We start from the raw sequence: 24,623 nt of genomic DNA on the forward strand, positions 1-24,623 counted from the left end.
TCCAGTGGTTAAATCCATATCTTCAAAAGCAATCCAATCGGTTTCAGGTGAGAACAGACCTGTGTAAAATTGTTTTTTTTTCACTGCGCATCTTGCCATTGCTAGGAAGTGTAATCAAGCTTGAAATCATGATCGGCAAGGAAACTGCTTATATCTAGATTTATAGTGAAAAAGGAGTTCTCATCTCTGTTCTCATCCAAAACTGATCAGATCGCTTCAGAAAACATTGATTAAACCACTTGAGTCATATGGATTACATTTATGCTGCCTTTATGTGATTTTTGGAGCTTTAAAGTTTTGGTCACCATTCACTTACATTGTATGGACCTACAGAGCTGAGATATTCTTCTAAAAATCTTAGTTTGTATTCTGCAGAAGAAACAAAGTCATACACATCTGGAATGGCATGAGGGTGATTACATGATGAGAGAATTTTCATTTTTGGGCGAACAATCCCTTTTAGCACAAATATAGTTTAAGTATGTTGGACAGTAAGTCTCCTCCATGGGTTTGCTTCTAGATGAAGGTGTTAAAGGAGAAACAAGGCAAAGACAGGATTTCTGATGCACAGTGAATAAGGTCTGCTAAACTAAACAGGTTTACAAATCATTGTAATTAAGGGTGGTACTGTTAGAGAGTTTATAGTTGTATGTGGGTGTGTGTTATGATTCAGGGTTATCCTCTGCCATATCATTTGCTTCATTTGGCCTGTACATAAATGTTAGCAGAAACAGAGCAACATCATGGGAGCACCAATAGGCTGTGTGCGACGTCACCGCTGACCAATATCGGCTCTCCACCAGGCCCTCCCTCAGCTCAAAGTCGATACGTTTCTCAAGTTCCACTGAAAAACAGTATAACATTGGAGGTATTGGAGGTCTGAAGTTGCCAATTTTTTTATTGGCAAAAGCAAAGTAATAAAAGAATAAAGCTAGATATAAAAACACAAATTGTGGGAAGGGAAAAGTTTTTCAGGTTTTCATGTACTATGGTATAGGGATGGGAATCCTAAGGAATTTAGCGGTTCTGATTTCTCTTAATGATTTCGCTTCCTTGGTGATTCTTTTAGTACTTTTAAGATAGAAATATTTCGAAATAAGAAATGCAATTCTTATTGGATTTACTGCCCTCAACAGTCTACTAGAACAGTTACTAAACAATGAGATCATTTCATATTTTATCAGAACAGATTCTTGAAAATGGTGTTTAAACAGACTTTTTAATTATTTTATTCATTCATTCGTTTTTATAAAATACCACTAGTTATAACAAAGCTCATAACTTGTATCTTTAACTACACATTGACATATCAACAAACATCCTTTAACAAACATTTTATTCACTAAAAAGAATGGGCCATTTAAAGTAATTTGTTCTGTATGGATCAATGTTTTGCGGTGTAGATTTAGAGTCATTCATTCAGGAATCAAACTTCACTGGTCGCACTATATGTTTTGTGCTGTAGATTCAAATTAACTGGTTCATAAGAGTCATTCTTTGTAGATTCAAATGAACCCGCTCAAAAGAGTCATCCGTTCAGGAATCGGACTACACTGGCTGTGCTGCATGTTTTATGCTGTAGATTCAAATGAACCGGCTTATAAGAATCATTCAGACAACACTTGTCATGCTTGTCACGTTTTGTTAGTCATTCGTTGTAGATTCAAATGAACCAGTTTATAAGAGATATTCCTTCAGGAATCAGATTACAGTGGTCGCTCTGTATGTTTCACGTTATCGATTATAAGAATCATTCATTCGGGAATCAGACTACAGTGGTCATGCTGTATGTTCCATGCTTGATTCAAATGAACTGGCTCATAGATTCATTGTTTTTCAGGAGTCGGACTACACTGGTCAAGCTGTATATTTCATGATGTCGATTCAGACAAACCGGTTCATAAGAGTAATTTGTTGTAGATTCAAATGAACCGGCTCATAAAAGTCCTTCATTGCAGATTCAAATGAACCGGCTCATAAGAGTCCTTTATTGTAGATTCAATTTAATCGGCTCCTTATTGTCATTTGTAGTAGATTCAAATGAACCAGCTCATAAGAGTAATTCATTTAGGAATTGGACTACAATGGTCATGCTGTATGTTCCGTGCTGTAGATTCAAATGAACTGGCTCATAAAAGTCATTCATTCAGGAATCGGTCTACACTAGTCACGCTGTATGTTTTGAGCTGTAGATTTAAATGAACAGGCTCATAAGAGTCATTCATTCAGGAATCAAACTACAATGGTCATGCTGTATGCTCCATGCTGTAGATTCAAATGAACTGGCTCATAAGAGTCATTCATTCTGGAATTGGATAACAATGATCATGCTGTTTATTACGTGCTGTAGATTCAAAAGAACTGGCTCATAAGAGCCATTCATTCTGGAATTGGATAACAATGATCATGCTGTTTATTACGTGCTGTAGATTCAAATGAACTGGCTCATAAGAGTCATTCATTCTGGAATTGGATAACAATGATCATGCTGTTTATTACGTGCTGTAGATTCAAAAGAACTGGCTCATAAGAGCCATTCGTTGTAGAAAAAATGAACCAGCTCATATGAGTCATTCATTGTAGATTCAAAAGTACCGGCTCAGAAGGATCATTCAATCGGGAACTGGACTACAATGGTCATGCTGTAAATTTTGTGATGTAGATTCATTTGCTGTAGATTCAAATGAACCTGCTTATAAGAGTCATTCATTCAGGAATTAGACTACACTGGTCATGCTGTAGATTCCGTGCTGTAGATTCAAATGAACCGGCTCATAAGAATCATTCATTTGGGATATTGGACAACAATGGTCATGCTGTATATTTCATTACGTAGATTCAAATTAACTGGTTCATAAGAGTCATCCATTGTAGATTCAAATGAACCGGCTTATAAGAGTAATTCATACATGAGTTGGACTACACTGGTATGTATTGTGCTGTCCATTCAAAAGAACAGGCTCATAAGACATATTTGTTCGGGTATCGGACTAGAATGGTCATGCTTATTCAATAACGGAGTTGCAGTGCCACTGAGTGATAGCAGGAAACATTGTCTGAGTATTTCAGTAAGTTATTCGGGTGTTCCACACTTCAGCTTTAACAATGAAAGTACAGTGCATCCGGAAAGTATTCACAGCGCTTCACTTTTTCCACATATTGTTATGTTACAGCCTTATTCCAAAATGGATTAAATTCATTATTTTCCTCAAAATTCTACAAACAATACCCCATAATGACAACATGAAAGAAGTTTGTTTGAAATCTTTGCAAATTTATTAAAAATAAAAAACGAAAAAAAAAAAAAAAAATCACATGTACACAAGTATTCACAGCCTTTGCTCAATACTTTGTTGAAGCACCTTTGGCACCAATTACAGCCTCAAGTCTTTTTGAGTATGATGCTACAAGCTATTTTTGGGCAGTTTCTCCCATTCTTTTTTGCAGGACCTCTCAAGCTCCATCAGGTTGGATGGGGAGCGTCGGTGCACAGCCATTTTCAGATCTCTCCAGAGGTTCAATCGGGTTCAAGTCTGGGCTCTGGCTGGGCCACTCAAGGACATTCACAGAGTTGTCCCGTAGCCACTCCTTTGTTATCTTGGCTGTGTGCTTAGGGTCGTTGCCTGTTGGAAGATGAACCTTCACCCAATCTGAGGTCCAGAGCGCTCTGGAGCAGGTTTTCATCAAGGATGTCTCTGTACATTGCTGCATTCATCTTTCCCTCGATCCTGACTAGTCTCCCAGTTCCTGCCGCTGAAAAACATCCCCACAGCATGATGCTGCCACCACCATGCTTCACTGTAGGGATGGTATTGGCCAGGTGATGAGCGGTGCCTGGTTTCCTCCAGACATGACGCTTGCCATTCAGTCCAAAGAGTTCAATCTTTGTTTCATCAGACCAGAGAATTTTGTTTCTCATGGTCTGAGAGTCCTTCAGGTGCCTTTTGGCAAACTCCAAGCGGGTTGTCATGTGCCTTTTACTGAGGAGTGGCTTCCATCTGGCCACTCTACCATTCAGGCCTGATTGGTGGAGTGCTGCAGAGATGGTTGTTCTTCTGGAAGGTTCTCCTCTCTCCACAGAGAAACACTAGAGCTCTGTCAGGGTGACCATCAGGTTCTTGGTCACCTCCCTGACTAAAGCCCTTCTCCCCCGATCGTTCAGTTTGGCCAGGTGGCCAGCTCTAGGAAGAGTCCTGATGGTTCCAAACTTCTTCCATTTACGGATGATGGAGGCCACTATGCCTCGATACAATCCTGTCTCGGAGGTCTACAGACAATTCCTTGAACTTCATGGCATGGTTTGTGCTCTGACATGCACTGTTAACTGTGGGACATTATATAGACAGGTGTGTGCCTTTCCAAATCATGTCCAATCAACTGAATATACCACACGTGGACTCCAATCAAGTTGTAGAAACATCTCAAGGATGATCAGTGGAAACAGGATGCACCTGAGCTCAATTTTGAGTGTCATGGCAAAGGCTGTGAATACTTATGTACATGTGTTTTTATTTCGTTTTTTATTTTTAATAAATTTGCAAAGATTTCAAACAAACTTCTTTCATGTTGTCATTATGGGGTATTGTTTGTAGAATTTTGTGGAAAATAATGAATTTAATCCATTTTGGAATAAGGCTGTAACATAACAAAATGTGGACAAAGTGAAGCGCTGTGAATACTTTCCGGATGCACTGTATGAATACTAAAAAAAAAATTGCTTGCATGAGTATATAAACCAAAGACTGTTTAGCCCGTGAAGGACCACTTGTATTAAAATGAATGGAAGAAATTGGTACAGCCAATATTGCGGATGTAGAAAAGAAAGTACCGCCTTACAAGTTAAAGAGCCAATTACCTTTTAGATACAGACATCGCCTGTAATTCAAATCAAGAACGCGCATTTGCATTAGCTAGACCAGCCTGAAAAAGAACGTTTTTTTAGCGTGATCTGTGCTGAAGAAGCACAATGTATGATACCACTGTTGTCAAATTTTACTGCTGATTTAAAATGTTATTTGATCGTAAACTTGGCCAACCGTTTCAAATATTTTGGTCTTTCCTCATTCAGGTAAATAGAAGCTGTACTTTTATGTCGCTTGCATCCATAGAAAACAGCTGTCCGGGAGCTATCCGAAGATGGCCGCCAAGTGGATTGACTTGCCCTGAAAGGGACTTTGATAATACTTACAAGAAGAGTTATCCATAATGACAGATGCTGATTGTGACATGCAGGTGTCTGCTGCCTTCTCCTCTCGCTTCTCTTCCATTTTCTCCTCTGTCTTCTCCTCTGTTTTCTCATCTGACTCCATTGACCTACCTTCTTCCCCTATTACTCCGCCCCCTTTCTCACATGCCCCACCCTCAGAGTCAGATGGCTCCTCCTCCACACCGCCCACCTGCCCACTAGAGCGTGAGAATCGTGAGAAGAGCATTCCGCCAATACCTTTACCTATACTTGCCGCTCCTGTTGAAAACACATACACATAGTTACTGCTACAACCTTAATTTAATGATAAGGGCATTTCCAAATCTCCAGTTGTTGCTCTCTATTGATCCGTTGACTTGCTGAGCTGTTTCTGTTTTTCACTTTTCGCACTCAAATCAATGACTATAAACTGTGGATTTGCAGTAATTGAAGGATGACAGCCATTCTCTTAATATTAGGGAACCTAAAATATTTGCAAATATATCCCTGTCCAGGTTAAAGTGAGACAACTTTAATGATTTCTCTCTCTTTCTCTCTTACCCATGATGCTGGCTTTGCCCAGACTGGTGATAGACTCGCCGTAGTGTCTGCGGGGCTGTGGAGGGGAGGTACACGGGCTTGGGAGGCTCTCTGTATCAGATACTGAAGCACTTTCCTTTGATGGGTTCAGTAGTGTGGGACGGATTTGGTCGTATGGTGTGGGGCTGGTGGTGTTGTACCTAAAAATCAAAGTACCTAGGTTATTATCATTTTCAAAAACTGTTACAAAGTTGAAAACTAGCAGTGAAAAAAATATTTTACTAAAAAAAAAAAAAGTGAGTTTGAAATTAAACGAAAAATATAGGCCTAAATATGCACTAAAATAACTCAATAAAATGAAAGAGAAAATGACTAGTTTCTTAGTGTTAGGTCTGATTTCAATGATCTCCCAAGCCAGCTTTTAAACTATTGTTGCATTCTGTCAAACATAACCACCCAATAAAGTGCAACAGTCTGGATCCTGGATTTTCTCCATAGGGGAATTGATTATTAATGATAACTTATAAACCTTCAAAGACAGTGATACCATGAGCTCAGAGGTTGTTAATCGATGGTATACGCTTCTGATGAAGCCATCAGTCCATGTTATGTCAACTTTTCATTGAAAAAAATCATGTTTAAAGTCCCCCAGAAGTGCCTTGATGGGAGCAGTTTTCTTTGGCCTGTTGACGTATTTCCTACTAAAACATGAAGTTGGGGCGGGACTTGTTGAATGGCTTGTGCCTTTTTTTAATATAGCCAATAGGCTTTAGTTTACATGGCAGCGCCCAGCAAAGCAACACAGCCGGGGAAACTAAGAAGCGATCTCAATGCAGATTCCGACCGCTTTTCCACTGACTTGAAAGCCGAACGACGATCTAACTGACCACGTTAGTATATAACCAGCCCACAAACAAACACAGCAGATCGTGATCTTTGCATTTGATTGGACAATGTTTCTCAACCTCTATGTGACGTCATGGTTGTGCCTGGGTCTGTCTAGCTGGAACAGAGGGACTGCCAATTTTAAATGCTCATTTCTTCAGAAAACGAATTTTGTTAATGTCTGCAGATGTCTTCGCCACATTTTTTACTAATAAGGTTACAGCCATCAGCAATACATTCTCAGAACCAAACTGTGGCAGACAAGCCTCTTGTTCATCAGAAAGGAGGAAGCGAGAACCAGGTTATCAACCAAAAAGACTTTTAATAAACAAAACACAACATAAAACGTTGCTTTTCAGCAGAACACTAAACATACATCGACAGACACACAGCTCTGTGTGTCTCTCTATCTCTCTCTCTCTGGTGTCTCCGGCTCCTCCTCATCTTTCTCCCACTGATTGGGGCAACTCAGCACCAGGTGTGCATCCTCATGGCCCGGCCATGCCCTCCTCCTCGTCACATACCCCCAACGCCCGATTCAGGCCGGTGAGCCAACCGGTCTGACCTACTCCCTCCCCCCCTTCCTGGAGGGGAGGAGTTGCTTCTTTGGCCATTCTGCTGCCGGCTGGTCTTCCCCACCTCCTAGGAACATGAGTATGATGAGGGGAGGGAGAGGGGAGAGAGAAAATAAGTGGGAGAGCGCAAGAGAGAGAGAGTAAGAGAGAGAGAGAGAGAGAGAGAGAGAGAGAGAGAAGAGAGAGACGCATGCAGCCATTGTGTGTGTCAATGTTTTGTTATGCTGGAAAGCAGTTTTATGTTGTGTTGTGTTTAATTAAAGTATTTTTGGTTGATAACCCCGTTCCCGACCACGGCGCCATTCGGTCCTCAGCCACCTGTGCAGCGATCCTCTGCAACGCTGGGCGATGGCACTGGACGGCAGCGGGCTCCTCCTGGCGGACGGCAGCGGGCTCCTCCGCCACCTGGTGGACCGGCAGCGGGCTCCTCCGCCACCTGGTGGACCGCAGCGGGCTCCTCCGCCACCTGGTGGACCGCAGCGGGCTCCTCCGCCACCTGGTGGACCGCAGCGGCTCCTCCGCCACCTGGTGGACCGCAGCGGCTCCTCCACCTCCTGGCGAAGTGCTCCAGTACCACCAGATCGTGTGTCCTCAGTGTCGCGATCTTCCGTCAGTGGCAAGGGCTCTCTGATGGCGCGTCTTCCTCCAATCCTGGGTTTCGGCACCACTGTGGCAGACAAGCCTCTTGTTCATCGGAAAGGAGGACACGGGAACCGGTTTATGAACCAAAAAGCCTTTTAATAAACAAAACACAACATAAAACTTTGCTTTTCAGCAGAACACAAAACATACGTCGACACACACACAGCTCCGTGTCTTTCTCTCTCTGGCAGCTCCGGCTCCTCCTTATCACTCTCTCGCTGATTAGGGCAACTCAGCGTCAGGCATGCATCCTCACGGCCTGACCATGCCCTCCTCCTCGTCACACAAACCTTCTCAAACACCCGCCTCCTGTATGCAGCTCTTCTATCTCTATCTTCTCTCCTCTGACTGACACTGAGGTCTCTAAACTCCTCCTCTCCAACCACCCCACCACCTGTCTCCTTAACCCCATTCTATCTCCCCTTCTCCAAACCATCACTCTATCCATCCTACCTGCACTCACACACATAATTAACACATCTCTACTTACAGGCATTTTTCCCACTACATTTAAGCAGGCTCGAGTAACCCCGCTGCTTAAAAAATCCAACACAAGTAGAACACTACAGAGCAGTCTCTCTCATCCCATTCATGGCAAAAAAACTTGAAAGGGCCGTTTTTAATCAGATCTCTCCCTATCTCTCGCAGTACAAACTGCTGGATGACAATCAGTCAGGCTTTAAAAGGTGACATTTCACCAAGACTGCCCTGCTGTCTGTCACTGAGTTGCTGAGACAGGCGAGAGCTGGACCCAGATCATCTGTCCTGATTCTACTATACCTTTCTGCAGCCTCTGACACAGTCAACCATCAGATCCTACTGTCCAACCTCTCTACTTTGGGCATCAAAGGAACTGTGCTTCACTAGTTTAAGTCCTATCTTTCAGGAATGTCCTTCAAGGTAGCCTGGATAGGTGAGGTGTCCAAGTCACATCAGCTACTTACTGGGGTACCTCAGAGCTCAGTGCTTGGGCCACGTCTCTTCTCTATATACACAACATCACTGGGACCCATTATTCGAGCACATGGGTTCTCTTACCACTGCTATGCCGATGAGACACAGCTCTACATGTTTTTCCAGCTCAACAACACCATGGTGACTGCTCTAATCTTGGCCTGTTTGGCAGACATCTCGGCCTGGATGAAGGAACACCACCTGCAGCTTAACCCAGCGAAGACTGAGCTCCTTGTCTTTCCAGCCAACCCTGCTGCTGAACACAACATCACTGTGCAGCTGGGTCCAACTACAGTAACGCCTTCCAAAATGGTCAGAAATCTAGGGGTAACCATCGATAACCAACTCAGTTTCACAGACCACATCTCAAAGACAGCATGATCATGTAGATTTACACTCTACAATATCAGGAAAATAAGACCCTTCCTCTCTGAACATGCCACACAACTTCTTGTTCAGTTATTTGTCATAACTATTCTGGACTACTGTAACGCTCTAATACATACATATATATATATATATATATATATATATATATATATATATATATATATTCTTGTTGCACTCTAATCTGTCTTGGATACTGCTATTCTGATGCTAGTGAAACTTTGTAATGCAGCACTTTTCATACCACTTTTCATCCTTAAGATGAATCGCTTATAATGTATTATTCCTCTTTTGTAAGTCGCTTTGGGTAAAAGCATCTGCCAAATGAATAAATGTAAATGTCTAATAGGCATGGACTAAAAGCAGCAAAAATGTAATTTTGATTATACAGGAAAACTGGTGAATTACACTACACTACCCATAATCCTAAAGAGAGATCCACCAATCAGAGAATCGCCACAAACAAAGCACACCAAACCAGCACTGCAGTGACTGCCCACTTCAATAATGCATTGTGAATGATGCAATCAGTCTCCCTATACTCTCAAACTACTTAGGTATTTACACATATCTGAATATTTTTCACTAAAATTAAAATATATTGTCTCTATACTTATAATCAACAACTTTAAATAAAATTTGATATTTTCCAGCGTTTTTTATTCAATTTTGCCATTTGCAATGCTTCATGGGACTGTAGTTCATGCGGTAAGTACGCAGTCTTGTACCATCTTTTTGTCTGATTTTCAAATACTTTCTTGTTAAATCAAAGTTTGTAATGGTGTGATTCACCTCTCAGCTTGTTGATTTGGTTGATGGCTTAGAACTCTTTTATGAAGGATTTTATGAAATCTCTATGGAAAAAAAATTTATTGAAAAAGTCCGGAACCAAAAGTGGCACTCCACTGTTGCGCTCAAGAAGCAGCCATCTGACTAAAATGAAAAACAGCCAATGACAGTTCACTTGTTGCATTTTCTGTTAAAGTGCCATCATAGGAAGATGGAATTATTTGTGATGCTATGTTGTAAGGGATGAAAATGACAACGAATACTGAAAAAAACAAACAAAAAAACTAAAACTAATACTTTTCCAAAGATACAAAGGAAACAAAAACTATTCATGAATGAATAAATCAAAATACAAAACAAACAAACAAAAAAGTGAAATTTCACATTATGTGCAGCTCACAGTGCTCAGTATATGGGAAGCCGTCTATTCCAGCAGCTTACAATTTATGTAAACAAAACTTTCTTTGTGCAGATGGATTTTACATTTTTTTTAATTTTGAGAAATTTACTGGTAGGATAGAGCATTATTTTACTCACCAGTGGATCTGGACAGGCGCTATATTACTGTAATGCTTTAGAATGAGGGGCTCCAGTCTGTATGCCTGCAGAAAACCATTTCAATATATAGTTAATCTGTTGACAACATTCTCAGCCTGCTTCTCTAATTTCAATTACAAAAAGGACCATGATTTATGGACATGCTTATTGAATTACAATGGCATTATATATGTACAGCCAACCTTGATGTACCATGTAAACACCTTGGTATAAAATGTTTGAGCCAGTAACAAAAGAGATCTGATTCTGTGCTATATTTAGACATCAATCTAATCACACTCACCACAGGATCAGTGGGATGGAAGATGTTGAAAAGCCGCTGACAGAAGCATTTGGGCAGGATGTGGTCCTGCGTTCCGTCGGTTCCAGGACGGACACCTCGCAAAGCCAAGAACACAGCCAGTGGAGAGCCCATGCAGAAGAAGTTCTCCACCTACAACCCCAAGTCAAAGCCCACAGAGGTTATTAAATCAGACTGAAAAAAACAGACTATGTGAGTAAGACGAGAAGGACATTCTTAGGGTGTCTGCACAGTAGGAAAAGCTCAGAAGGTGCATTTGATGGACTATATAAGCTCTGTTTGGAGGGCGTGGAAAGAGCAGTTTCAGTTTGTTTTCAAAAATACAGTGATTTTTTTTAATAATTTTTTTTAATCCCCTTTTCTCCCCAATTTAGAATGTCCAATTCCCACTACTTAGTAGGTCCTCATGGTGGCGCGGTTACTCACCTCAATCCGGGTGGTGGAGGACAAGTCTCAGTTGCCTCTGCTTGTGAGACAGTCAATCCGCGCATCTTATCACATGGCTCGTTGTGCATGACACCGCGGAGACTCCTAGCATGTGGAGGCTCATGCTACTCTCCGCAATCCACGCACAACTTACTACGCGCCCTATTGAGAGTGAGAACCACTAATCGCTACCATGAGGAGGTTATTCCATGTGACTCTACCCTCCCTAGCAACCGGACCAATTTGGTTGCTTAGGAGACCTGGCTGGAGTCACACAGCACACTCTGGATTCGAACTCACGAATCCAGGGGTGGTAGTCAGCGTCAATACTCACTGAGCTACCCAGGCCCAAAAATACAGTGAATTGACTTCCCAAAAGTACAACTAGGCCCGCCTCTCTGAGATTCTCAATGGTCAACGGATGCCTATGTCAGCGTGCGTTATGGCAGAAGGCTTAAATATTTGGTCGGATGACGGAGCGCTAACCTTCGCAACCAGCCCTGATGTTCCTCTACATCCTTCCAAAGTGTCATCCCCATTGAAATATACATGTTTGCAGCACTCTCTGACGCAGTGTAAACTCTCGTACTGTATGTACTAGGCACTCTTGTCAACATACCTTAAATTTTAGGGCTGGAGCGGATCTTGATGATGAGGTTTCAAAATGCAGAAGCTGATTTTCCAAATCCCGCAATCTGCAAATTGAGAGATAGAATTAAATGTTTTGGAGTGGTCCATTACAAAAACTGGATTAACGGGTTTGTCATTGTGGAGTAGAGTGCATTCAGAACTAAAAACCTTTGAATAATACATGACTCTTAGAAGGCTTTGGAAAAAACAAGAGAGCACTAAAAATCAATGGCATTTTAAAAGCTCATTCCACACAATAGAGCTCTTTAGCCGTTATGCAAATTTGCAGGTAATTTCGCATTGGTTCCCTCTGGAGTTCCCTATGTGTTTTTTTAATGGCAGTTTTGGATTTATGTGTACAATAAGATCTGTGGTTAAAATTACTTGAAGAGACTTTCACATTTTGTTTTACAACATACACACAGTTATCCCTCTAATGTGAGTTTTGAAATCGCTGTGTATTAAGTGTGTTGCTAAAAAGTTGCTAGATAAGGACTCCATTTCATCACATACATGTGGTAGTTGTAGTCCTTATTTAGCAAACTGCTAGCAACATACAATTTTAAATAACACAGAAAGACTTGAGGTAAGACTCTAACTTGTGCTCTAGAACAAAACATGTTTTTATATTTTTTTAAATAAGAAAGTAATTTTCACCACAGATCTTATTTTATTTGTTAATCGAAAATCCTTATTCTAAAAATCCATTGGATATTCCTGAGGAAAGGCCTTCCAGATTCACAATCAAATTGACATCACAGCTGAACAGCTCTGTTGACAACCAAATAAATGGAATATGAATTAACAACTAATAAATAATGATCAGACAAGTTGATCTTTCAATTGACATTGCAGCATATATCAGAAAGCTCAGAGAGTAAAAATAAAAACTGAGTCTAAGTTTTTACATTTTCTGAATACATTGTGAGAGGTGCTTGCCCATGCAATACTCACTACCACCATGCTAGAGTGTTGTGGGTGTTGCCAGGGCATTGCTATACCATTGTTCTGGGTGGTTACAAGGGTGTTACTGTGCGGTTTCTAGGATGTTTTGGGAGGTTACTTACTTACTGGTCTAAATAAAACCAGCCCACCACAAAGTCTATATTATATCCTGGTTCTTAGACATAGCTTGTGTCCCTCCTTCAATGTAAGGTCAAAATCATAAGACAATTGCTTAGAAAAGCAATAGCACAACTCTCCACAATTAGCGGCATGATTTCATATCAACAGTGCGTGGACAAGTTGCATGCTGAAGTTTAATACTAAGGCCTCTAGTTTTGTGACTGCGCAATTTTCGTGAGAACGGTAATTCTAAGTGCAATTTTTGTGCCAGCACAAAGTGGGCGAGGGTGGGAGTGCTTGCGCTATCTGTGGGTGTATTGTATGTTAATGATGTGGCGCAAAGCACTATTTGCTATTTTCCTGACAAATAGGTAATTGCGCTAAGACATCTGAGAACCACATCTATTCTCAGCACAAAGTCTAAACTGCAGTTCCTGCATTTGAAATTTAGGGATTCCACCAGCAGATGGTATTAAACAGCTATCAATCACTTTTAATACTGCCCATGATTTGTGTGTCAGTAGATCAATAAGATTAAAACTACTACTACTAATAATAACATGTTTATTTTGTGTAGCGCCTTTCGAAAACTCAAGTATAAATGGGCTGTCCTCATTTATGTCAACATTCTTGACACAGAATGGAATGTATAAAAGGACACAAACGGTGCAATAACCGGAGAGGTACCTCTTGCACTTGACCCAGCCCAATAGAGCTTGGCGCGCACAATTTCGCCAACCCACTTGCGCCTAGACTTAGCGCATGGATGCTTTCATGAAAATATAAAAACATCACGGCCATGCCAACTGATTTTGTGCGTCTGACGCTTAAGGCATAGTGCTCTCAAAATAGGATCCTAAGGATTAGTTTAGGGTTTGGGGTTAGGGGTTAAGGGCTAGGGCTAGGGTTAGTTTAGAGTTTAAGGATTTGTTCAAATCCCTAACACTAAGAATAAGCAATAGTAATAGTTGATTGTATTGACTGAGAATAAGATTGATGTTTGCCTCAGCATGCACCACTAATTAGGCCAAAACATTAAGACATACTTGACTTAATTTAATGGGAGTGTAGAGTATAACTATTATTAACAGTAAACCTTAAGCGTGTGATGCGAAGTTCCTCCAGTAGATGACGCTCATAGCCATGTCTGCTTACATCAGCCTCCATGGAATCGGGCACCTCTTCATGAACAAAGCGTACGGGGTCCCACCCCGTCATTATGTCAAAGGTGATGACACAGCCGAGTGAGTGAGATACGATGGACACTTTCCCTTTATCCGCAAACTCTGGGTTGCGCTCGCAGAAGAGCGTGTAGAGTCGGTTCAGCTCTATGGTTAGACCTCGGGTGATCTGAGGATACAAGTGCAGTGAGCGTGAAACGAACAAGTGTGACACTTTATTTGTGAAAATAGAACAGGGAGAGAGAGAGAGAGTGGGACAGTGGGCATTCAGTCAAATTAAACATGAGAGAGACTAAGGCCCTGTCTACACCTGGTATTAGGATGTGTTTCGGGTGATCCAATCACAGAAGGACAGGCGAGACACATTGCTGTTCACACTGGGTAGTAAAACTGTGTTTGAGGAATGGGTCACGGATTTCATGACTACAAAAATCACTTAGTTGCAAGTTTATAAAGCACGAAAAAAGCAGAACGCTTGTTGTTATTTTAGTCCATCTCCTACATTAACTGTACTTCGGTGTCATTGCTTGTTAATGTCAGGCAAACTGGAGATGTTCCGATAAATCTTGTGCATGTTTGGACTTTTCCAAATTGTTTGATTAGATGACTTTTTTTTTAAAGACACAACATAACCAGCTAAATTTAAAACCCTTGTTTTAGTGCAATGGATGATTGAAAGGTGAATAAGAGGTCAATCGTTTGCTTTGTCAGGAAAGGAGCTCAAATTGGAAATGTGCTTCACGAGATCCTCACGTTCTGTTCCATTCTGTTCTGCTCTGTCTGTTTGAACGCCCATGGGCTCATAGTCTGAGCCGCTTCAACACCGAATTCAGCCGAATAGCACTGCTATCTGGGAATATTACTACCTTACATACAACGGTTATGAATGAAAAACACTGTGTTATCACCATTGTTATTACACCTGAGTCTGGAGTAGTACCACTAACATCATGTTAACATAGAACTGTCTATTGAAGCGTTTTAAGATTTAAGAATGTAAACCAACTAAAACATTTTATTTTTATTTTATTATCTGCACGTTAGTTTAAAATGTAATGCTCTTTTTTTTAACAGCAAGGAATGTTCTTTGCAATACTTTAACACGGTGATGTATGGTTTATATGTATTTATTGCAGTCTCTTGTGGACTTAAAAAACAACGTCAATTTAAAACTAAAGACATTTAAAGACTTCTAAAAAAAGGTTAAAAAAATAAATAAACATTTGTCATATTTAAGGTACAAATGCGAATTTAGTTTCTCAGCCCAGCTGACAGCCCTACTACCGTGGTTATGCAAAATAAAGCAGCAATGGAATGGAATATGCGCTCCAACTAGAGGTTGTGCTACAAATACTCATTATATATTAATTTTATACCTAATGAGTTACTTTTGCATTAAAATTTCCCTTTTTTTATTTTTCCCTCTTTTCTCCCAATTTGGAATGCCCAATTCCCACTACTTAGTAGGTCCTCGTGGTGGCGCGGTTACTCATCTCAATCCGGGTGATGGAAGACAAGTCTCAGTTGTCTCCGCTTCTGAGACAGTCAATCCACGCATTTATCACGTGGCTCGTTGTGCATGACACCTTGGAGACTCCCAGCATGTGGAGGCTCATGCTACTCTCCGCAATCCACGCACAACTTACCACGTGCCCCATTGAGAGCGAGAACCCCTAATCGCGACCACAAGGAGGTTACTCCATGTGACTCTACCCTCCCTAGCAACCGGGCTAATTTGGTTGCTTAGGAGACCTGGCTGGAGTCACTCAGCACACCCTGGATTCAAACTCGCAACTCCAGGGGTGGTAGTCAGCGTCAATACTCACTGAGCTACCCAGGCCCCCAAAATTTCCCTTTTTCTAACAGTTTTGGACCATTTATTCCACAAACACAAGCAGCATGTGGTTGAACTTTGAAAAGGAACTCCATAAAAAAAGTGTATATCGTGATGTATATCATTATTAACAAAAAGTTTAAAGAATATCACAATATACATTTTTGTTTATATCACCCGCCCTTAGTCACATGCTTTTCAACTTACCTTTGAATGTGGTTTGAGGGATCCAATCACAAAAAGTTTTGAACCCCATTTCTATATTTAAAGCTGATGTAGCTTTTTCTGTGTTAAAATACTTTCTCATATCCAAGCTTAATATGCAGAGACAACTATTAGTAAGCACTTTGAAAATTTCTGTTTGTTTAGAGCGACCCGCTTAGACCATGAGTTGGAGGCGGGACTATCTCTTTGTTTGTCCAGCTGCAGATGGGGGGCGTATTCATAAAGCTGTTTTGAAATCAAAGTTTATTTTTACAATTTCTAAATTAGTGGCACTAGTGTCTCAGAAATTACATACTTCAGCTTTAAGTGCTTAATTATGCTGCCTCCATTTTGAAACACCCTTCAGTGGCTGGGAGTGCCACTATAATGCCTTCAAATGCTGTCTACATCAAACTAGGTTTTGAAAAACAGCTGTTTGTGTTACAGAGCTAAGAAAGGAAAGGAATAAGAAAATGCATGAAAGAGTGGAGGGTTATGACTCTATCTCACCTCATCCCTGTATAAAGGGCTTGTGTAGTACATAATGTCCATTGCACTGCTATTCAGCATGTCTCTCAAACCTCTGACTTTATCTGGAGTGATGGAGTCCACAGTGTCTGAAAGAAGAAATGTAATCAATGTATTGTCATACTGTCCAGCACTAATAATAATGTCCAAACATGATGTTCTTTGTGTTTTTTTTTTTTTCATGTTTATAATCGTCTATAGACAATACCTCCATCGAGCGCCAGTTTAGATCTCCATTCCACAGGAAGGAACTCAACGTGTTCATTTGTTCGGTCAGAAAAGTGCTTCTCCTCCATCTTACGGGCAGCATCACGCATCCTAACCATCAATTACACACATTACTCATCAACACACATCATTCAGTCCTGATATCAAAAGGATCGGTTTCGTGCCGAGTTGTGTGATTGGTGGACTCACATGCTTGTATTTCTAATAATCCGCCCCTGATCCATCTTCTGGCCAATCCCATGCACCACAAAGACTATATGTGTTGTCTCAGGGGGCGTGTCCTCTGGAGCCGCCTCCTCCACATACCCTCGGTGGAGACGGGTCCCACTGCTAGAGGCTAACCAGACACAAACGCACAGTTACTGCCAATCCCAAAATATTATATTTTAGTTTTCAGAGTTACTGAAACGTTATCTACATGTTATATCCAGAGAGTAATCTCACGAAACCTTTGAAGAACTTGTCCGTGTCATATTTCAGCCCAAAATTCAAAAGAAAGAAAGAAACAATTATATTTTCCATAAAGAAAATGAAGCCTATTTTTAGAGCCATAGAGATGCTTTGCGTTGTGACATTATGTTTTCATGACTTTTCATGGCAATTATTCACATTAAAAAATCATATTTTAAAATAGTAAACTAGGGCTGCACGATATGAAAGAAAAATGCAATATGCGACAAGTTGTTGGATAATGCGAAATTCTATATGCGATACGGTAATCCTATGATGGCGTCATTGGTGTGCGTGGAACATCGGAACCCCCCACCGCTCAAATAAACTTAAAGGGATAGTTCACCCAAAAATTAAAATTCTCTCATTATTTAATCACCCTCACCATATTCCAGGTGTGTATGACTTTCTTTCTTCAGCAGAACACATTTGAAGAAAAATAGAAAAATATCTCAGCTCAGCAGGTCCTTAAAATGCAAGTGAATGGAGATTTCTCTTTTGATGCTCCAAAAATCACAGCCAGTCAGCATAAACGTCATCCATACGACACCAGCTGTTAAATTAATGTCTTCTAAAGTGACACGATCACTTCTGGTACTTTAAAAAAAAAGCTACAGTACAACTTACTGAAATATGCCTTCTCTCTGCATATATGCACATTGCACGCACACACACCATTTTAATTTATGCTGACTTGAATTAAAAAATTATTGTATTGTAATTTTTACTGTAACACAGTATTCCTGTAAAGAAAACCTAATGAGAATCATCAATTAGAATAATGACAATTAAAAAAAAAATTCTCCCAACTGCACGTAAATTAGCAAAATAATGAGAATGTAATCACTAATCAAAGGTGTTCCAAACCTTTTGAGAATCCCAGTTTCTGAGTGACAGTTCGTGCTATCTTGGAGGTGGTAGCGTCACTGTAAAGGTACACTTCATCCACGCTGTGCCAGTCCACGTGGCTCCGGCTCAGTTTTAGACTGTGAATGGCTGAGTGAATTCAGGGCAGAAGTCAATCAGGGCTGTTTCACATTACCTGAGTGTTAAATAATCTTCATGTCTAACCACATCATATAATTTCAATTTAGAGCCAATACAGTATGTAATACTCTTTAATACAATATCCTTTCTAAATCATGCTGTATGTGCCAGTGTTTGACCTGGTTTAGAAAGAAAAAAACAGGATGTCTGAGTTGGGTCATGATTAATTCACCTAACTAAGCGTTTGACACCTACCATAATGTTCCCCTATTCATGCCATGCCCCCCGTCTATTACCATCCTTGCTGTCCACTGTGGTGGTCACTGCTTCCGTGTCAAACGTGTCTTTCATCTGCTGGCCTCGGAAATGGGCCAGGTGCTCCAGTTCAATGAGGTCACTGTCCTCCTCCTCCAGGGGTAACCAGGTGCCGTCTGTGAACCACTGGCCCCGCATGACTGGGATATGGTCTTGTTCTGTTAAAGCAAACACTGATGCAATATTTCACCAGACCTTAAAGAAATAGTTTATCTACAAAATGAAAATTCTGTCAGCGTTTTCTCCCCCTCATTTCGTTCCATCCAAACCCGTATGACTATATTTATTTCATGGAGCACGAAAGGAGATGTTTTTCAGAATGTTCACATGATCATTGCCATACAATAAAAGCTTATGGTGACCAGGGTCTGTATAGTTCCAAAAAGCACTAAAAAGCATCCTAAAAGTAGACCATGTGTTTGTGCTTATATTGCAAGTCTTTTGAAGCCATACAATAGCTTTGTGTGAGGAACAGGCCAAAATTTCAGTTGTTATTTCTTCTTAATTCTTCCCCTCCACCATATGCTCTCTACATTTATAAAAACAAGCCGAGCTATTTAAGCTTGAAGTACATCTGTTTTTTACAAAAATGAATTGGCCCTCAACCTAGACTCAAGCTCCACTCTTCGCCATGATGGTAACCCCCAAAACTACAAATGAACAGAAATTCTTCTTAATCTAAACATTAAAAAAAAAGCACTAAACACTAACAAGTCTCCTGCTTTATATTCATCTTGCATAAATACACATAAAATAACACTTAATTTTGACATTTACTTTCCCTGTAGAGTCCCATTTGAAGCATGCTGGGAACGAGAAATCTTCTGCCCAGTTTTAGTTAATGAAACAAAAAATATTTTCATGTTGTCCAAACACAAATGGATTAAGTAAAGCTGACAACACTTTTTAGTTGAATAAACTCAGTTAATTTAAGTTCCCTTGGTTACATTATTATTATTATTATTATAATTATTGAGTATTATGAACATGGGAGGACTGAGCAAAACTGACGATAGTGAAAGTTTGAGTGAGTGAGATTTAAGAGCTACAGCAGAGGGGAACATTTTCAGTGAATAATGACAAAATTTTGGTCTTAAAGACAACGTTTACACCTGGTATTAAGATGCGCTTCAGGCAGGGGCGGACTGGCCATCGGGAGAACCGGGACTTTTCCCGATGGGTCAGCTGTGAAACGGGGCTGAATGGACCGCGATAAGCTGAAATGGGCCGCTGTGTTATGCAGAACGGGCCACAAAACGGCACCGCAATATGCTGAAGGGGGCAGCAATATGCAGAAAAGGAGAGCGACCCCCCCCCCCAACCCCCCACACCCGCTCAACAACATTTGGGCCAGTTTCTATGTAAAATCCCGGGCCAATTTCTCTTCCCAGTCTGCCCCTGGCTTCAGGTAATCAGATCATATGTGGTCAGCACTAAATACAGGTCTAAACAGGGTCTAAAACGTTTTGTGATCGGATCACAAAAACCACATGCGATCACATTAGTTTTTTAAACACATTTGTATCACTTTTGAGGTGTAAACACAAATCCATACTGAATGCGTTACGGACAGCAGTGAAGCACCACCCCTCACCTGTCAATCAACTGCTGTGATAAAACTGGAGTTTAAACTTTGCCGGTTATGAGCAGCTTTAAAAAGAAATAATCGTCCGATCAGAAAATTTAAAAAAGCAGATACATATACAAACATGAGAACTTCATGGACCTTCTACAGTGTGTCTGATATTAACACCAATGAGAAGCACAAACATCTGAAGCTCCTTTAATACAGGTAATCCACTAAAATAACATACAATTCTGCTCGAAATGTTGCGTTTGTGCTTAGATTAAGGGTACGTTTACACGACAACGATGTATTAAAATGGAAACGTTTTTAACTTTGCGTTTTTGAAAAGTTTAGCATACAGACGACAACATTTTCAAAACGATCCCCGTTCACACGGATCCGTGAAAATGACAAAAAACGCTGTATTATGTGGGGCCTGGGTAGCTCAGTGGTAAAAGACGCTGGCTACCACCCCTGGAGTTCGCTAGTTCGAATCCCAGGGTGTGCTGTGTGACTCCAGCCAGGCTTCCTAAGCAGCCAAATTGGCCCGGTTGCTAGGGAGGGTAGAGTCACATGGGGTAACCTCCTCGTGGTCGCTATAATGTGGTTCGTTCTCGGTGGGGCGCGTGGTGAGTTGAGCATGGTTGCCGCGTGAAGCCTCCACATGCACTATGTCTCCGTGGCAATGCGCTCAACAAGCCACGTGATATGATGCGCAGGTTGGCAGTCTCAGATGCGGAGTCAACTGGGATTCGTCCATTGAGGCGAATCACTACGCGGCCACAAGGACTTAAAAAAGCACATAATCCAAAATTAGGGAGAAAAGGGGAAAAATCCAAAACAAAAAAACGCTGTATTATGCAATCCAGGCCAGTAGTTGGTGATGTCACTTTGTAAAGAAACACTACGTGCCTGCGCACATAAACATTCTTCCACAGAGCGGTGAATACAAACAATGAAGATGGCGATCGCTGGTCGTAGTAGTGATGCAGTAAATCTACACTTTGCTGGAGAAGCATCAATAAACTCAAAATCTTGAGCAGCACAAACACAGTCCTGTAGTCCGCCATTGTAGTTTTGAATGTCTCGCGCGAATGCCTATAGACTGAACTCTCAAGATTATTCAATAAACTCTGCTCATTTTTACCATCACTTCGTCTCTTGCCTTATTCATACTGATAATTATACATCTCAAATTGATGCCTATCAATCCATCATTCTTTATATAACATGTAATATGCGTGCGCATGACGTCATCGTTTTCACAAATTCGCATATTTGTATGTTTACATGGAGACGATAACGGCATCATTTTCAAAAACATGCACTTTGAAACCCGTTTTCAAATGTTTGTGTTTTCAGGCCCCAAAACGCCGTTGTCGTGTAAACGAACAGCCAAAACGCATAAAAAGTTTTCCGTTTTTAGTTGAAAACGTTGTCGTGTAAACGGCCCCTAAATTTTAGAAACAGTGTACTGTTGTTGTTTTTTTTCACGCTTTTTTGTTTTTTATGAATTTGTTGCACTTTAATGTCATGCATTAACACAGTGACATAGTGATTGATGTATGTCATCATGAAATCAGAGACCCTCCCCATTTAAATCTGATCACAAGTGGTCACAGGAGATGCATTTAAGTGACCTGGTGTAAACAGCAATGTCTTCACCTGACCACATGTGATCAGATCACCTGAGACGCATCTTAAAACCAGGTGTAAACTGGGTCAAATTATTACACAAAGCTATAGTATGGCTTCAGAAGACTTGGAATGTAGTACACCGGTCATATAAACAACTGTTTTGACACTTATATGTATGATTGGCTCTTGGGGGGGGGGAGATAGTGGATTAAGAGACAACCACTTGCCTAATCTTATTAAACCCTGCTTTTATGGTGCTTTTATGTCCTTAACTTGATGGCATTTGGTAACCATGTGACTATTGTTGTATGGAAAAGAGTGACATGAATATTTTATTTTGTATTCCAAGGAAAACAACACATCACATGGCTTTTTAATGATACGAGGATGACAGAATTGTCCTTTTTGGTTGAACTACATCAAATTGGAGCTTGAAATAAATACTCACGATTCCAGTATACTGGGTAACAGTCTTTCTCTTTGATGTCCACCTCATAGAGCCCCCCACGGACGCACACAGCATCCACATTAATGCATTCTGCATCCAGATCCGTCTCGTCTGTCGAGTATCTAGCATCCCCAGCATCCACGGGTACCGGCTGCGCTGCCACCGCCGCCGCTTGCATCCTGACCGCCGGCGCTTCACATCCCGATGCCGACTCGAATAAATCCTCTGCTTCCTCACCGCCGACATCTCTGCGTTTGACCTCGTTCGGGTTCAGCTCGCAGAATTTGCGATAAGCCAACTCGATTTTCAGAGAATCATGTCCCACAAACGGCTTCCAGGTCCTCTTGTCCTCTTTGTAGAACCAGCGCACCTCCTCGGGTCCGAGTTCCGTGACAACTTCACCGCGGTGCCGCGAGCTGTTGGAGCGGTTGCGTTTCTTCGTGGCGACGTTCCCATCACTTTCGCTGTAGTTCGGGTCGCCGGGGATCTCGAGATAATCAGACTCCGGGTCAGAACCGAGACGTCCATGATAGCCGGTGTAACCCTCTTCCACCAGGCCTAACATCATACCGTCCTGGGATAGCCCGCGTTGGCCTCGGGGCAGCGGCAGATGTCCATCTATGCCGGGCTGCACCGCATCCATCCCGCAATGAATCGCATCGCAAGTGGGTTCATCATTAAAGCAGGATATGCACGCATCGTCCACCCTTCCCCATTCAGCTCCGCTGATATTTCCCCTGCTTTCCGAACAACTCACATGTGTGTTGTCCTGACAACCGCTCATCACTGTCACCGCTTTCTAGAACACGGCAAACAGGGCGATTTCAGCAGCGGTCAGCTGATTATTTTAACAACAAATCTGACGATGCCAAAACCTCTCCTTCCCCCAGTGTCACCGAAGCGGTCAGCATCTGCAAAGATGCGTCAATCACACGTGCTTGACATTAAACTCATTTACTGGCACAGTCCTCAACTTACAGGGAACACAAGCCAACCTGTTCACTGTCCATTAATATGCCGACTGTATTTCTCCCCATGGAGCCCCTCTGCTCTGCTCTTTCTGTAACGCTCCCAGAACTGCTCTACCAAGGTGGAGCCTATAAGGTTAGCAAAACAAAGCATAACGCAGCGGTACACTGGCGAGGAGACAGAAGCCGTTCTTTTTGAATGGATATCTATGGAGGAGATGCTTGAGAACGCTGAATAAACAGTTTTTGTGAGGAAACAACTCATTGCGATGTGAATTGACCGCCTTCAACATGTTTTATAATAATAATAATAAAAAAATCCTGTTGGAGTGAACTATGTGTGAAGTTTTCACGATAAAATTGCTGTTTTTAAAGAGAAGTGAAGGTCGATTTTGCGACAGGTAGGTGTTAGTTTACGGCTCATCTGTATGGTATCCGCAAACGGAGATTTACTGTCGTAACACTCTAAACGCTTCTTCTTCTTCTTTTATTTATTTATTTATTTATTTATTCATTCATTCATTCATTCATTTTTTTAAGAGCAAGTCACTTACAATATAACAGAAAACAAACAAACAAAATAAAAAAAAAAAAAAAAAACACAGCCAGTAATAACAACAATAACTACAGCCAAGGGGGAAGAAGAAAAAAAAAAAAAAAACATTTGTTAATACTACTGGGGATTCTTAAAATAAGCACAACATGATAGTGCTTTCCTCACTTTAGAGTTATCTGATACAGAAAGTGTTGCAAGATACTGTCTAAATTAGCTGAGAAATACCTTAAAATGTGGTTTGTGATTGGAGGATTTGCATTTATGTATGTGAAATTTGGCCAAAAGAAGTAAAAGATTTATAAGATAAAACTCTTTTTGTTTCCTTATTTTTATTTAAAACAACAACAACAACACATCTTTCCAGTATAAAGAAAATCGAGAGTACACATAAACAGTCGCAAAGGTACAAAACTTTCCCGAAATATTTTTGTGAAATGACAGTGCCAAAAATAGATGTATAACAGTCTCGTCTTGCCTATTATAGAAGTTACACATTGTGTTATTGTCAGATTTAAATTTAAGTAACTATTAGCTGGGTAAAATCTGTGAATTAATTTGGAAGAAACTTCTCTAACTTTGTTCACAATAAGGTATTTATGTGGCAAGGGCCAAAGTTTTTTCCAGTATATCTCATTTGTGAAGTTACTCCAATAGGGAATTACATATGGTGTAGAGACCACATCTCTCTGAAAAAAGCACGAATCATCTTATTGCTGGTGTGTGGAACAAGGCAAGCCTTACCCACAGCTGTTTGAATTGGATCACAAATAGGTGGTATGGAA

The 24,623-nt window shown here is 41.0% G+C and overlaps 1 protein-coding gene across 1 annotated transcript; it reads right to left on the reverse strand.

Moving 5' to 3' along the window:
* Window positions 1–400: 400 nt before the first annotated feature.
* Window positions 401–23,783, reverse strand: ddhd1b (DDHD domain containing 1b). Its single transcript, XM_051655475.1, has 13 exons — window positions 22,318–23,783; window positions 18,646–18,822; window positions 18,230–18,358; window positions 17,102–17,249; window positions 16,893–17,002; window positions 16,667–16,773; window positions 14,034–14,287; window positions 11,862–11,937; window positions 10,799–10,948; window positions 10,495–10,559; window positions 5,747–5,925; window positions 5,189–5,464; window positions 401–844 (listed from the first exon to the last, which is right to left on the reverse strand). Exons 1-13 carry the CDS (start codon window positions 23,099–23,101, stop codon window positions 663–665), a joined length of 2,637 nt encoding a protein of 878 aa, XP_051511435.1. The 5' UTR covers window positions 23,102–23,783; the 3' UTR covers window positions 401–662.
* Between the last annotated feature and the right edge of the window lie 840 nt (window positions 23,784–24,623).

The sequence above is a fragment of the Myxocyprinus asiaticus genome, chromosome 25, assembly GCF_019703515.2.
Source record: "Myxocyprinus asiaticus isolate MX2 ecotype Aquarium Trade chromosome 25, UBuf_Myxa_2, whole genome shotgun sequence".
Lineage (NCBI taxonomy): Eukaryota > Metazoa > Chordata > Actinopteri > Cypriniformes > Catostomidae > Myxocyprinus > Myxocyprinus asiaticus.

Excerpts from the sequence above, each read along its gene's own strand:
- ddhd1b (XM_051655475.1), bottom strand. The coding sequence starts at position 23,101 with ATGAGCGGTTGTCAGGACAACACACATGTGAGTTGTTCGGAAAGCAGG. Across the intron at positions 14,288-16,666 it reads GCCCTTTATACAGGGATGAG|ATCACCCGAGGTCTAACCAT; the intron begins GTGAGATAGAGT and ends TTGTATCCTCAG. Across the intron at positions 10,560-10,798 it reads TCCATCCCACTGATCCTGTG|GCATACAGACTGGAGCCCCT; the intron begins GTGAGTGTGATT and ends GGTTTTCTGCAG.